We start from the raw sequence: 15,981 nt of genomic DNA on the forward strand, positions 1-15,981 counted from the left end.
GAAAATGAGGCTTGAGAATTTAGTGTCCTTTAAAAGGCTCTGCCATGGTTGTGAGCAAGATGGCTAATCCCTTTGTCTCCCGGTGTTCAAACCTGCAGAAAACTGCTGTCCTGTGGTCTCCTTGTGGGGAACAGCCATCCAGAGCACATGTGGGTGATCTCCCATCCTCTTCATATGTGGAGAGGCTCCAAAGAACCAGTCTACTCACTGGTTCTTTGGTCTTTGCTGCAGTCATTAACTTCACTTTTGCAGAGATGTCTTCAGTTCACCATGCCTCCCCTGGAAATCCTTGCCAGTTCTTCTGTATTGTGTAGAAGCATGGACAATGACTCAAATGACAATCCAGAGAATAGAAGCCTTTAAACTGCAGATTTATGGAAGGTAAGTTGAACATGCATAAAATGAGGGTTAGGGTTAGGGTTAGGGTTAGACTCTGTCTCATTTTATGTAAGACATGGAAATTGTGAATACCATAAAAAAAAGGAATATTTTGGACACATAATATGCAGAAAGAAATATCATTACTTTAATTATACAAGGAAAGTTTAAAGGGAAACAGCAATGGAAGGTGATGCATATCTTCACTGGGAAGAGTACAATGTTTGGCAAAAATATAATGTCCTTGTTCCAACAGTAGTATTAGAAGAACAAACAACATTGATGGTCACCAACCTCCAGCAGGATATAATACTAAAAGAAGTATTAAACAATTAAATTTATTAAAATGGTTATAGCATCTAATAACAATTATTACAAAATTACCTCAAAAAGCTTAGTCTTTCTGTATATCTGGTAGGATTTTTGGAAGTGGTACCCCAGTCTATATGCTAAGGGTTGTTGTATTGAATTAACTCTTCTGTTCAGTATTTTTGATAAATAAATCATAATATTTACTGTGAATAAATGTTCCTGAACTAATTATCTCCATTTAAAGAAACTATTTCCCTTTTGCTGAAAGCCACCACACAGTTTGCTGTACTGCGTCTGTGCTATCCAGTTGTGAAAAGATCTAACCCTGCGTATGGATGTGTAGACATTTGCAATTTCATGTCAATGTATGAATGAAGACATTGCAGCAAGTGGAATATGGGAAAGTAAAGTTCTCACATTCTCACAGAAACCAGTTTCCTGACCATCTTTCAGTGACATAAGGAAATGGTCATAATTATACACTGCATAAATAAACAAGCTGTATTGATGAAGCCTTGACAAAGTCCTGTCCTGAGCTATTGTATATTGACTCTGTAACCTCAGCGAATATGCTTTGGTTAGACACTTATAGAGAAGTGTCTCTTTGGGGGAGATGGGTGGTGACAGAAATTTGAAATATAAATAAATAAATAAATACACGATTACTTATATTTATCCTTGTCAGGTCAGAGCTTTGAACATTGTGTAGGGACAGGGTTTTTGGGAGCCCCAGATTCTTCTAATGACATTTAGTGATTGCATAGAACAGCTGACATATCTGACCTGAGCTTGATATGCTCAATTTTTCATAGTTACTAATACATGGACCTCTGTGTCACTAAGAGAAAAAGGTTGTTTCCAGCAATATATTTTGCTACTCTGAACCCTCCCATGCTAAATGTATGTATAGTAAAGCACGATGGGGTTAAGTAGGCCTGATCATTTGATTTCTGATAATTCAGTGTCTGACTTTGTAACAATAGGTGAAGGTAAAGGAGTGTGGATTAGATTTAAGAAGTTATTTTAGAAAAGTAATCTGGTGAGATCAAGAACTGTTGAAATGTGAATTGCAGGGATTCCAGCTTGACCTCACTCAAAGATGTTAGTTAGGTTGTTTTATAAATGTATTTTAATTCTGTCTTAAATTTTATTTCATTTATTATCTATTAGGATAGATTTATATACACTCTCTGAGCACTCTGCTTGTACTGGTCTATGACTGTAATAAATTGAATTGAACCCATTGAATTGAACCCAGTAGAAAGACATGATGAGAGTGATTATTAGGAAGATCTGGTTGGCCACAGATTCTCCATCTCTCATAAACAGAGGTTCCTTTCTATTGCTGCTTATTCTGTGCTATCCTGACTCTATAAAGACAACCTCATGATGGAAAAAGCTGAAGGTAAAGGAAATTCTACTAATACTTTTCTTTGAAGAAGTGTGGTTCTTCCCTAACATGACCTGTAGTCTTTGTCAGTTTACAGCGAAAGCATCAGCATACAGAGGGAACAGTAATAACATTCTAAGTGATTAACATTCTTTTCATAATTGTTACTGAGTTGAACAATTATCCGAGCAAATATTGATTCACATGAGCTCATAAAACCACCACAAAAGGATTCTTGCTGTTCTAAATGCTGCAAAATGTGTTAAAATATCACCCAAATACTTGCTTAAGGTCAACTGAAATTGTAAATTTTTGGTAGGTGTGAAGAACTATGAATGTAACACATTTTGTTCAAAAGACTGGATAATAAAACTAAGAAATTAGAAGTAGCATTAGTTCTGAAGAAACAGGGAATCTTAAATTTCACTTTGTTTTTATCTTACCTGGCTAGATTGTGATATGCTGCGGAGCTTTTCATTTTCACGTTGTTGAGTCATTGTTTCTCCTTCCTTGGTCCTTTCTAGACTCCATCCCATTGCCAACATGGTTTTCAGAGATTCTCTGGCAGGCCATCGATAGATTTCCTTTTCCTTTAGAAAAATCATATAAATCTTATGTTCCACGTAGAAAAAGATCTAAAATATTTCCCCCCACCCCCAGTAATAAACATGCAGATTTGCAGTCAACTGATTTGGTATTGATATTGATATTGATAAATATTGTGTTACATGAACCAAAGTTCAGTGAAGACTCACTGGAACATTTTGACAGCTCTTCAGTTCAACATGATCTCAATGCTGATTTAGAGATATAAATTCCCATGCCTCCTACTGACCATCTTGGAAAATGAAAAAGTTATTTTCTTTTGTATAACATTCTTTCAAGCCCAGGTTCTTTTTCTTTAAAGGTCTGCACAAAACTTTGTATACATTTTATGCATATTTTTATAAGCACAAAATATCAAAACATTTTATATGTATTTCCTTCTAGCATTTGGATGTGTGCAAGTTATTTCATATCTGAAATACACACATTTTTAAAAATATTATTTACTTTAATGTATGCATTTTTGTATGTATTACAGATTTAAAAATAGCATTGCAAAATTCAAGGGATATGTGAGAACTGGAAGATAATTCTATTCCAATTCCAGGAATATAAATTAAGTCACTTCATATTAAAATGTGAACCAAATTAATTTCACTGGTAATGGTAATGTCTACTAAAAATTTACAAGTATGTATATGTATGTTTATGTTTAGAAAGCAAGACTGATCAGGTTTAAAAAGTAAACACAAAAATTACATCTCCATTTATATTTTAGCCAGTTAGCCATTTTACATTTTTGGATTTTTATTTCCATTGACAAAATAAATCTATTTATGTAAACTATGCTGCATTTGCCTGGGAAAAACATTAAAATTTATCTTCATTACCTTTTCAGTCAAGGTTTTGAAAGGTCTTATTAAAGGATGTGTCTTTGTATTTTCATCAAGTAAAGGAGCATATTTCCATCCACAATTACTCTGGAAACAGAAGCATAATTCACACTGCATAATTAGCTTATGGAATTACTTGCTGGAATAGTCAGGATGGTCATTAACATACAATGCCTTTTTGATAAGTAGGAAAAGACCAATGTTCACTGGCCTATACATGACTGGAAAAAAGCAAAACTTCTAATTGTAATGGCTTCATAGAAAAAGATCTCATCAGTATTATATGAATCACATGGACAGATAGTTAATCTCACTATACATAAAATTGGAAAGCAGAACCATCATAAAGATGGAATTGTTAGAAAATTCCAACCCAAAATTATTCTTTGATTTATATTTTACTGAGTGGGGAGATTTTAGAAGAACACATCTGATTATAAACAAGTATTGTTTTTATTAGCTTAGTTGTGCTTTCTTGAGCCTTATTCTGTTTTGTTTTGTTTTGTTTTGTTTTGTTTTCTCTCAGCATGTGTTTTCTACATGTCTTGAAATGATGAAAACTGCCTAATCAAAACAAGCAGATAGGATGGAATAGGGACTTGCAAAAGTAACAGCTAAAGAGGTTGGCTGAAAAACAGTTTTGCAACATGGGATTTGAAGTCCTGGTAGTGATGGCAGTGAAGAGAAACCGGGGAGAGATGGCGCTTATGACAGTAGCAACACAGGTGGGGCAGGCAGAGAGCATAAGGTTTAGTCAGCCATTTAAGGACAATCTGCTGTACTTGAAGAATATAAATCTTTTATGTGTATTAAAATTCAGAGGTCACTCTTTGACCAAAAGAGCATTTCAAAGCACTGCATAACCATATTGAAAGGGCAATTAAGACAACCACACAAAATTGAGCAGAACAAAACCACAAGCCAGAGTTTTTATTTGAATTATATCTATACTGATGTGGTGAGAGCAGTAATGGAGAGTTGACTTCTTCCTCAACCCACAGGCATTCATTAGAATGCATACAGAGACTTTTAAAAAACCACAGACAACTAGAGCTCTCAGTGTGGGACCAGAAACTTTACATGGTCAGGAAATAGCAATCACAATACAATTCCTCCCCACCTCCCATGTGTAGGTGCACATTCATGTGGTTGGATTAATGACTAAAGGAATCTTGAGTTCTTCTGACCAGAATCTTGAGCTCTGCTGACCAGTAATAAAGCTTCTGATAACAACCACAAAAAAGCTTGAGAATTTGGGAGGATCAGTACCTGTCTGGCCATGTTTAAAACAGTCAATCTCTTAATATGTTTTTTGTCTTTCACTTTAGGTAGCAATGTACCAAACAAAAAAACAAACAAGTCTGTAAGTCAAAAGTGGCCAATCTACAAAGTGTAGGGCTGCATGTGATCCCTGAATGTCCTTTCTGCGGCTATTGGAGCCCTCTCTGACTGTGATTGCTAAAAATTAAAACCCAGTTTTCTGTCATGTTGAGGTGTTAAATAGATGAATAATATAGGCTATTTCAAATAATCTGTCACATTTTTAAAACCAAGCCCTTCCACAACATTCCCCAGCCCACCCTCATTGCAGTCCTTAGTCCTCCTTCCAAATGCGGTGCTACTTTGGCATCCATTTTCCATCCCTGCTCTTAATTTACCTAATTTTAAAAATTACATGTAAGACAAAACTCCTTCCAAGTTATTAATAACTGCTATAATTAAAATGTACATATTCTGATGTAATGACAATTTTTTATTAGGTTTCAAAGCTGCTAGGAAATCCACAGGTGTGATGAAGGAAAAAAGAATGTGGAAAGAGGTTGCTAGAATGTATTGCTGTAGTCTAGGACTCTGAACAGCAAATTTGTCATGGAGACAAATTGAACAAATGTCTAAAATCCACTTTGAGTATTGGTTGCCCTTTTCTGACAATTGTTAGATCTATAATAATCCATACCTTGTCACAGGCCCATTTTTCATGCGTATGTTCAGCATACTTGTTGACAATAAACTCCAACTTTTCAGGAAGTATAAAACTAAAAATCAGAAAGAATAATATCACCATGAAACTTGTTTCCATTAGGTAACAGTTCATATTATTCTTTTACAAAAGAAGCAGAACAATCTATACAAATGAATAGATGAGAAAGCTGGGAAGTTTAAATCGCATTGCCCTCACTAAATATATGAAACTATGTTTTGTCATTATAATTCTGTTTACAAATCACATATTAATACTTAATCACATATTACAATGTGACTTACATTAAGAGGCTGGAGGAAAAATTATATGTTATTACAGCTCCATCTTGTAATTAGTACTATGTTCCAGGTTAAAGGGTTGATCTGACCCATTGATTGAATAGGTGATGGGTAATCTAGAGTCCTCAAAATCTTTTGAATTACAATTTTCACAAACCCTTGCCATTGCGCATGCTAGCAGGGGCTGATGGGGTTGGAATCCAAACAATAATTTTGCCTTACCCTAGACTTATATTCATACCACAGTCATCACCCACCAATTAATCAGTTAGTGCACACATCTCAGTGGACAAACAGAATGTGCACAACTCAGTGGAACCACAGAATCAAGTCTACAACATATTTTTGAACTTGTATGTTACATTCTGTTAATGAGTCAGTATGTTTCTTAGCAGAGCTAAATAAGAACGAAATAAGAATCCCTATAAAAAGTAAGGATGTTATGACTCACTTCACTGTGCTGATAGGTTTGGGATCAAAATTTCCTTCAGCATCCACTGAAGTCTGCTTTTCTAAAACTGAGGTAATTCGAGTGTCTAAATAATCTGGTGGCAAAGCCCCAGCTATTGCACTTAAACAAGGCAAGGCCATTCGGAAGAGCTCTGGATCATACTTCTGCAGGAGAGATAGGAACTGGTTGGAAAGTCCAATAAAAAAACATGCAAAGTGTTAGTTAAGGCAAAAAAGCCATATAGAAGCAGCATTAGTAGATGCTGATAGTAAATGGAGAAGCAATTTTCGAAGTACATGCCCCTAGACTGTTTACATGGAACCTCTATCTTGTCTAAAGACTGTTCCCAAGAGTTTCAGAGTGAGTACTCTCTTCCCAGTATACAATACTTCAGAATCAGGATTGAGCTGATATTTGAGTGGACCTGCAAGAAGTTTTATTTCACAAATATTTTCAGCATTATCAGAGCAGAGTTTCTGTAACTCCTCCCAATAAGCATGTGTGTGCTTGTGTGTGAGTGTGTGTGTCTGCACATGTGTGTCACAATAGGTTGAACTAGACAATACCTCTTCTCCTGATACAATCCACAGCAGTGAGTGAAACATGGGTGTGTTAGCTTTCCCTATCAATCCTCTAGCCATATGTGTAGTTACACAATATTGTTTTCCACTTCTCATGAAATGCCAAAAGAAGAGTAGAAAATTGTCTGTAGGTCTGCATAGGAGAAATGTTGTCCAATCTAACAAAGCCCAGCATGTATCAGACAGAGTAAAGGAAGAATACTATTATCTATTTTCTTATTAAATCAATCTGTTCTCATGGATTGTGAATGTAATAAAACAGGACTTTTTTTTTCTAGGTGCATTTGGTCTCAGCTTCTACAGGAGTATGTGCACTCAAGCAATGTCTTTTAATTTGAAGCCTTATCCTTACCTTATGAGAGAGGGAATCAAATATTCCCCAGAAAAGTTTTTCAGTTAAATGTAATTCCTCTTCAACCGCTATTCCATAATTGCCCCATCCTGAAGACAAGCAATAATATTTCCAGCATTGCTCATAGTGATTTGTTAGGAGCTGTAAATGGCAGAAAAATATATTTAAAAGAAATATATTAAGACAAACTGAATATTAATATGTATTGGTACAATCAAACGGAATATGTAGATTATGACATTTTATTCTTTACATAACAAATCTAATATTCATTTATACAAATAGTGTACTCATTACTGAATATATATTAAACAACATTTGGAATATTGCTTTTCAATGTACTTTCAAAAACATAAGTGAAGGTAATACTTGTATTTATATTTTGGATATAATATTTATGCTACAGATATCAACACTTTCAGGAAAATAATATAACCCAGCTGTGGCTATCTGTCAGGAAAAGAGATTTGGTTGGCAAATCAGATATCTTCTTGTTCCCTTCATGCATCTAGCATTTCATCCACAGAGAGCAGGAAAGCAATGGAACTTTTGTTATGAAGACACCAGCTTCAGTTGAACTTCACATACTCAAAATTTGTCTCAATAAAATGGGTCACATTTTGCAAAAGATATTTTTGCTCTTGCAGATAATACATATGTTCAGCTCAGAAAAGACATTCGATTTTTAACCAACATCCTCCTTACTACAACTGTCTATCCCATGGTCTATCCCAGTCTTTCTCAAGGGCTGGCTGGGGAATTCTGGGAGTTGAAGTCCACACCTCTTAAAGTCACCAAGGTTGAGAAAGATTGGTCTATACTGTTCAGAAGGATATTCTAATCTTTCAGGACCAACTATTCAGAGGGCTCTGAACATGCTATATATCAAAAACTTCAGTGAGCAGAAGAGCTTCCAAATAATGCAAAGCCGCATTGGAGATAGCAAAATATGTGGATTTTGAAAGGGGAAAACCCATAAAGGCCATAAAGACCTGTATAAGAGAAAACCAGTACTTAACATTGTGCCTGGAAGCTAATTTGAAGGCAATGCAGGACCCACAAAACAAGTGCAATATGTTCCCACTGGGAAGCACCTGTGACAATCCAGGCTTCTGCATTCTACATCAAGTAAAGCTTCCAGGTGATCTTTAAAGGAATTTCACTTAGAATGCATTGTTGGAGTCTAATTGGGTGGAAATGAGAATGTAAGCTACTATAGTAAGATGTGATGGTATGTGGGAGTGACCTTGGGAGATAAAGAAAGACCCACAGCCTAGGCAATGGTCTGATAAGAGGCAGCTCGGTCCGCAGGTGGGGGGAAAAGCATGGGAAGCATATCAGAAGGGACACTCCTTAGTTTTCTGGAGACTAAACAGAGAGGAGGGGAGAAATTCTTCCAGTCTTGCAAGATTCGGTTTAATGTAACTTTACAATAAAGTTAGTGCTGATGTGCCTGGTTGTGCTTCTTGACTGGAATACCTTGAAGGGTTAACATCAGGTCCCAAGTAAATACACAACTGGGCAAAGGCCTCCACTGGCCATAGCTTCCACCTATTGGTTCAGCAGGAGCTACAAGTCTAGGAAAATCTCCATGTTGTGGCTCTATGGATAAAATAGGAGGCATAGAGGAGCCCTGGTTACAAATAGTAGCAGCATCTTGCTAGGCTTCAGTTTAAGCCTGTTGTCTCCATCCAGACCCTCACAGCCTTCAGTCACCAGGACAAGACTTCAACTGCATCTCCAGCATGGTCTGGGATCACGATATACAATCAGCATATTGATACCAGGTCCCAAACCACTGGATGACTTTCCCCAGCAGATTTGGGTAGATGTTAAGTAACAGTGGAGAGAGAACTGACCCTTTAGGACCACGCTCAGGAGTGGCCACTGAACTGATTTTTTCCTCTCTAATCATCAGCAGCTGAAAATGGCTGCTAAGGAAGGAGCAGAATCATTGGAAAACAATGCCTCCAACCACCAATCCCACCAATCTCCACAGTCAGTCCCAAAGAATACTATGATCAACAGTACAGCATTGAAAAAGGTATTTTTAAGTAGCCCTCATACCCCTTGTAGACCAGCCAGATACCTTAACCAAATTACTGTTCTGAAAGTAAGAAGGGCTTTAACTTTGGCATGGTTCAAAATACTTCCATCAGTGGTCTTAGAGGGGAGATACAAAGGCATCCCATTAAAATTCAGACTTTGCCCATGCAATAAAGGAGCTCCTGGAACCACCAAAAATGTTTTATTATATTGTCCATGTTAAATACCTGGTCACTCTGACCAGTTTTACTTAAAACTTTTACTTTCAGATCCAGATGATTCCATTTCCTTAAGTGTGGCCAAATTTTGTAATATAAGATGCACAGAAATTTGGTTGGGTGATTTGGTCTGATTGATCTGTTTACTTAACTGGTTACTAAGTATAAGTTTTATGTATACAAAGTGTTTTATGGACTGATCATTGACTGCAATAAAGATTCTGGCATGCATTAATACAATTATGTTTCAACACTAACTTTCCTAATATAAGGGCTGAAGCTGGTCAGGCAGCAAGTAATGATTCTCACCCCAGACCAAATCATTGTATAACTATATCTGTGGTGCTCAAGGCTGAGAAAAAAATGACCAAAAGCTCATTGACTCAAAAAGGTGGGAGGAAACCACTTAGAATTTAAATCCTGGAGTGTTTGTGCATGTAAGGGGGACATATGCAATAGACAGAGTGTCTGCATATGCTTGATTTCTTTCTTGTCTACAATAAAAAAGAAACTTTTCTAGTAGTGTTGAATTTGTGAGGATTCTGATGTGATCTACGTTCTGAATGTGAGATTGAGTTTGTGGAGAAAAGAGATTTATAGCCATTCCTGGATAGTAAATGAATTGGACTGCTTCAGGTTAACATAGCCTTTAAAACTAAACTTCAGGAGGTGGGGAATGGGGAACAGGAAAAAAGGCCATCACAGTACTCAAATATTTAATGCACAGCAGAAATAGAAATACTGACCTTTAATGGCATTTTACAGTATTCATTAAGTAAAGGTACATCAAAAACTAATCGTCGTAGAAGTTGTTGTAGCATTGAAGGCCGTAAGTGGCTATAATTAAAAAAGAAGTTCACAGTTAACAATCTGCATCTTTTTAATGAATATATAAGGCATTTACAGGGTCAACTGAAATGCAGAACATTTCAGTGCAAATGCTTTGTAAAAAAGGCTGCCTAAAAACAAAACAATAGAGTGTTTAGGAATCATGAGGAATAAAAACTTTATACAAAAATAAGTCACTAATCCAAATAATAATAAGGTAAGTAAGGTTCTCATTCCTGATCATATTTCAGGATAGGAAAACTGCAAAGAAAGATCCACTTTACTTTCCTCTATCTGATCTTAATTATTAAACAAGGTAAAAGTTGGCTGGTCTTATACCAGTGATTTCATCATATCCCTGGCCACATCTCCAGTGGCCCCGAAAGGCTGAGAATTTCCTTGAAAAAAAAAATGTGGGTCCTGATTGAAAAAAAGGATGCTGATCCTTTATATTCTAGGATGACTAGGATAATTTAGTATAGGATAGAATATTGTTGACAATAATATTATAGGAAGGTGTGAAAAATTAGTAATATAGGATCTGAAGTCTCATCTACTTTTCAAAATCATTGCTTTATTAAAAGATGCTCAGGTAAGTGATATTGCTCTTAAATCAAATGCACACAAAGAATGAACATGTAAATTGGGGAAATAACATTGCTTTTTTCACTCCCAATGTACACCTTCTGCACTCAATAGATTGTTTTATGGTGATAGAATATGTTGCTTTATTTATGGATGAACACTAATTATTTAAAACTAACTTGGTTCACACTCTGTAGTGCAGTTAGACGAAGTGAATTAACCCTGTCCTGTTTTCTTGTATATGCTTAGCCTCCTCTTTTAACTCTCTTTGCTTGGAGAAATTCCATTCTGTTTAGATTCCTCCCTCCCACCCACCAATGGATGTAACATTCATGTGCATTAAGTTAGAATGTTTCCACGTGAAACAGAAGAGGATTGTATGTAAATTGTATGTAAATACTTACTGGCAGATAGCAAGCAAGCATTCTTCAATTGTGTCTCTTTGTGCTTTTGTAAGAGAACGCCCTTTGGACAGTCGATATATTGTATGAAGAGTGGAATCAATCAGAGAGGTGTAATGCTCAGATCCCAAAAAGAGGGAAGCACACCGTGTGAGTAATGGGAACACAGCTGTGCAAATATATCTGTTTAGAGCAAGAGCTGTCTCTGTGGTACTTAGAGAAATCTGCATAAAAGATACACATTATTATTATTATTATTATTTTAACAATGAAGGTTCTAACACAGGATACTTTGACAGCATTACTGCCTGATTAATGTACATTCTACCTTATCAATAAATACTCTGATCTTAACTCTTCTCAGAGAGCTACACAATAACTTAAGACCTTCAGGCATGAATGCATGCTGATGAAAGCTCTTGCCTTTCTTATTTTCATAGTTTAGAAAAAGTACAGATGTCAAGGAACTTCCAGAACAGACTACAGGGCTAAAAGGTTATTGGCTTGATGACTCATATGGGACACAGCCCTACATCATCAAAGCTGAAATATGTACTTTTTATCAATCTTTTCTTTCCTCCTGAAAAAGATGTTCTTTATGGCCTGAAACTTTTCACATATCAATAACCGCTGTCAAGAAGTTCAGAAGTCGCTTCTTTATAATCTTTCTTTTTTCTTTTTTCTCTTTTTTGTTTCTTTTTTAAAATTTCTTTTTCTATTTTCTTTTTTCACTATTTACTATTCTTCTTTACTTTATTTCCTCTTATGTTCTTTACTTTGTTACAAAATTCTTTTAATAAAAATTATGTATCTAAAGAAACAATCTGCCTACTTGTGAGGGCTGCTTGCAATCAGATGTCCTGATCTCATGGATCCTGTAACATGCCATTTCTTTAGATGTCTGTATGGGATGGGAAGCAATCTATCTGAGACTATCATGAAGGGAATGGTTCCAAGACCACTCTTATTACAACATGCCGATTCTCTATCTGCGAGCAATGTATCAATAGGGCAATATACTGTAGCTCAAAACCAAAAAACCACTCAATTTCTTCCTTCATTATTTTTTTTTGTCCTGCTTTTAATCTTTGTTGTATCTAGTGAGACATCTATCTATCTATCTATCTATCTATCTATCTATCTATCTATCTATCTATCTATCTATCTATCATCTATCCATCTATCCATCCATCTATCTGATATGTTATCCCAATTATGTCTAATTCTGAGCAGTTTACAGACATGTCAGCAGTAACAAGATTAAAATATAACAGTATAAATATAATACCATAATAACATAATAGGTTACATCCTACAGGTTATTAACATCCATTATGTTCCTGGATTGGGGCCTGGGAGGTTAGTTTGGACCCATGAGATGTTGGGGGGGTTTGTATTTGTTGCTTTGGGTATTGCCTACAGCAGCCATTTAGGTATGGATATTATGTTGTTGTTTATTCGTTTAGTCGCTTCCGACTCTTCGTGACTTCATGGACCAGCCCATGCCAGAGCTTCCTGTCGGTTGTCAACACCCCCAGCTCCCCCAGGGACAAGTCCGTCACCTCTAGAATATCATCCATCACCTTGCCCTTGGTCGGCCCCTCTTCCTTTTGCCCTCCACTCTCCCTAGCATCAGCACCTTCTCCAGGGTGTCCTGTCTTCTCATTATGTGGCCCAAGTATTTCAGTTTTGCCTTTAATACCATTCCCTCAAGTGAGCAGTCTGGCTTTATTTCCTGAAGTATGGACTGATTTGATCTTCTTGCAGTCCAAATGGATATTATGGATATTAATCAATTAATTAATTTATTATTCAAATTTCTATTACCGTCCTTCTCCCCCCAAAGAGGGGGACTCTGGGTGGTTTACAATCAAATTGTACATAAGGTTGATATACTGTTGTTTATTGCTGTTGATTTATTTTTCAATTGTTTTTATGTGCTGTTAGCCCCCCAGAGTCACTATGATGGGATAGAAATCAAATCAAATCAATACATAAACATTGTGAGATGGGCAGGTATCTAAATTTGAAAAATAAATAAATAAATAACACCATCCATTTCAGGAAAGACTAATATAAATATGATATTACACTATTGGCACTGGATAGATATTAGATATTACACTATTGGCACTGGACTTTTTAACATGATTTTTTGGAGAAAAATCCTAGAAAGGCCCCAGTGTAGATTCAATTGCACATTAAGGCTGTGAAGATGGGTCTCTTTCAATTTTGAAGCCCAATGTTTTTTAATGAATGTTTGAGTTATTGCCACAGTTTTTATCAGGTTTTAGGGTTGTTATGTTATTTTTGTTTTTTGCTGATTTTATGCTCTAATGCTCAAACCACTAGAAATTTATTACAACCAATGGTATGACAGGCAGGTGGATAGATGTGCATCATGTACACATCATGTGTCAGCTGTCCTATCATGACTTAAATATTTACCTTGATCTGAGTACAGTCTTTAAAGAGGCTGTTCTCTGTGTGGCGCAGTTCGGTTTTAACTGTTAATTGTTATCTTCTTTGTTTATCATTGTTTATTAATATTTTGTTTCATTAAAGATTTTGGGGTGCCTTGAGTATTTTATAATAAAAGGCAGTTCACAGATCATTCAAGTTTTATAAATTGCAGATAAATTTGCGTGCAAACTCTTAATATTACAACATTCTTATTGCAGAAAATAAATTATATTACTTACAGTAGCTAAATTCCAGTAATACCAAGAAGCAAACCTCCTGAATACAGTTATAGAATAATACAAAACAATACTCAGCTGTATCCAGTGAGGCACATGCCCTTAAATCTGGTAAAAATCCAACTTCCAGAAGGTGAAGAAGGAAGGTTTGGTCCTTGATACCATAGACACGATCTAGAAAAAGCACCATGGGTGCCTTATGGTCAGGGCAGAAAGTTGCAGACATATTTGGCTCAGTGACTGTTCCATCTGAAGGGGGAAAAAAAGCCATTATGCCAGTACAAATATTGCGCAACATTATTCAGTGTAGCTTTATGCAGTTCCTGTCCACAAACAAGTCAAGTGAAAATGCAATGCTTGCCTGATAGTCACTTATTCAAGTCCATCATTATTTTAATATTCATTTATGTTGAATTTAGAGAAACCAGTGGGACTAAAATAGTCTAAATCCAAATACACAGACCCACTTCATGGCCATATTGTAAAACCTTTGAAATCTAAGTTATAAGAAAATAACACAGACTTCGATATGTAAAGAAACAAGTTGGGGCTTCTGAGGTCTTAAATTGTGTTGATAAATGGTTAATAAAAAGCAGATTTTGCAGATCAGTAGACAAGTACAATCCTATACAAAGGGTGAGGAAAATGAACAGATGACTACCAATAGTCTGTGTTTGCTTTAGGACATAAATGTAACAAAACGTTGCACTGTTGAATAACCAGATCAGGGTTCAATCCTGACACTTATATCCTTTTCAGAGTATGCTATTCTATACCCCTATCATCTTAGTTTTGTTGTGGAGTGTTTTTGCTTGTTTTGGACCCTTTACAGGTCCTAATTTTTGATCTTTGACAGGCCTTGCAATTTCCTCTATCCAACTGATATCTTTTCTCTGTATAATGTGTTATTTTCAACTATATAAATAATAGCTCTTCCACCTTGAAAAGCTATTATTATTGTAGGATAATAATAAAAAGCAGCAATTTCATTTTTGTTGTTTATGATCAAATCTTACTTGAAAAACAGGAAGACAAGTCAAGGACTTTTCAGATGATGACCTGTTAGTTTCTATGAATTATTGTACTGTTAAATCATAATGCCAGATCCCAACACACAAAATGGATATTCAAGATAAAAGTAAATTATGGTTTATCTAAAGCATATTGTCATCTACCATCACCTACTTTGAGGTGGCTTTTTAAAATAAATAACCCCCCTCCCTCCAACAAGACCTCTATATAATTGATAGCTGAAAGTGAAGAGTTCAAGAACCAAAGTCTAGAATGTTCCAAATATAGCTCTACATACACCATGGTTTGGGATATAGGACAATTACATAATCAGAAAGATTATGTAAAATAAATGTTTGTTTTATTATCATATAATTTATATAGCAAGCAGGTTAAATATAATTCAAATTCATGTTGTAATGTTTTGTATTCTTCCTCATTTCAAATAATTATTGAGCATATAATTATAAGATGCTAAAATTAATATAATTGCAACGGAAACATAAAATACTTTATAAATGATCTACTCATAAGCTTATAAAGGAGAATTTCTGATCAAGATGAAACAAAGCAATCTGCCACTTGGATTCTCCATCCCAGAATGACTTTCATAGTTACCTTTGTTTATTGTTGGTAGTTTTAATGGGATACTTATAATTCCAACTAAATCATCTGTTGGCACCAAAGAGCGCAAAATTGAACGTATTCTAATAGCTTCACCTTTCCCAGTTTGGATAAGCTGTAAAATAATGTTCTATTATTTTTCTTGTCTTTAGAGGAAAACATTATAGATAAAACAATTATTTTCCCAAAAATATTTTCTTGTTTTTTACAAAAACCCAAGATGCTGGAAGATGAAAACATTTATTTCATTTACCTAAAAGGCAACCTAGTTTTTTTCCCCAGTTTAAAATGTTTTAGATTACTGAGAATATGGTAATAGAGGCAGATTTATTTTTTCTTTTCTCAATATTTTGTTTTAGGAAGATTCACTTAAATTCAAGGTCATCTTCCTTTTGTTTAAATAA

The 15,981-nt window shown here is 35.5% G+C and overlaps 1 protein-coding gene across 1 annotated transcript in view; it reads right to left on the reverse strand.

The window, feature by feature from the left end:
* RYR3 (ryanodine receptor 3) overlaps positions 1 to 15,981 on the reverse strand; it is a 346,984-nt gene that overhangs the window by 131,955 nt on the left and 199,048 nt on the right. The window contains exons 48-56 of the mRNA XM_063289977.1: positions 15,572 to 15,692; positions 14,022 to 14,191; positions 11,247 to 11,467; positions 10,176 to 10,266; positions 7,166 to 7,306; positions 6,233 to 6,396; positions 5,477 to 5,555; positions 3,517 to 3,606; positions 2,524 to 2,670 (exon numbers count right to left, since the gene is read on the reverse strand). Of these exons, the coding sequence (XP_063146047.1) occupies positions 2,524 to 2,670; positions 3,517 to 3,606; positions 5,477 to 5,555; positions 6,233 to 6,396; positions 7,166 to 7,306; positions 10,176 to 10,266; positions 11,247 to 11,467; positions 14,022 to 14,191; positions 15,572 to 15,692 (1,224 nt within the window). The remainder of the gene's footprint in view (positions 1 to 2,523; positions 2,671 to 3,516; positions 3,607 to 5,476; positions 5,556 to 6,232; positions 6,397 to 7,165; positions 7,307 to 10,175; positions 10,267 to 11,246; positions 11,468 to 14,021; positions 14,192 to 15,571; positions 15,693 to 15,981) is intronic.

Source organism: Candoia aspera, chromosome 1 (assembly GCF_035149785.1).
Source record: "Candoia aspera isolate rCanAsp1 chromosome 1, rCanAsp1.hap2, whole genome shotgun sequence".
Classification (NCBI taxonomy): Eukaryota; Metazoa; Chordata; class Lepidosauria; order Squamata; family Boidae; genus Candoia; species Candoia aspera.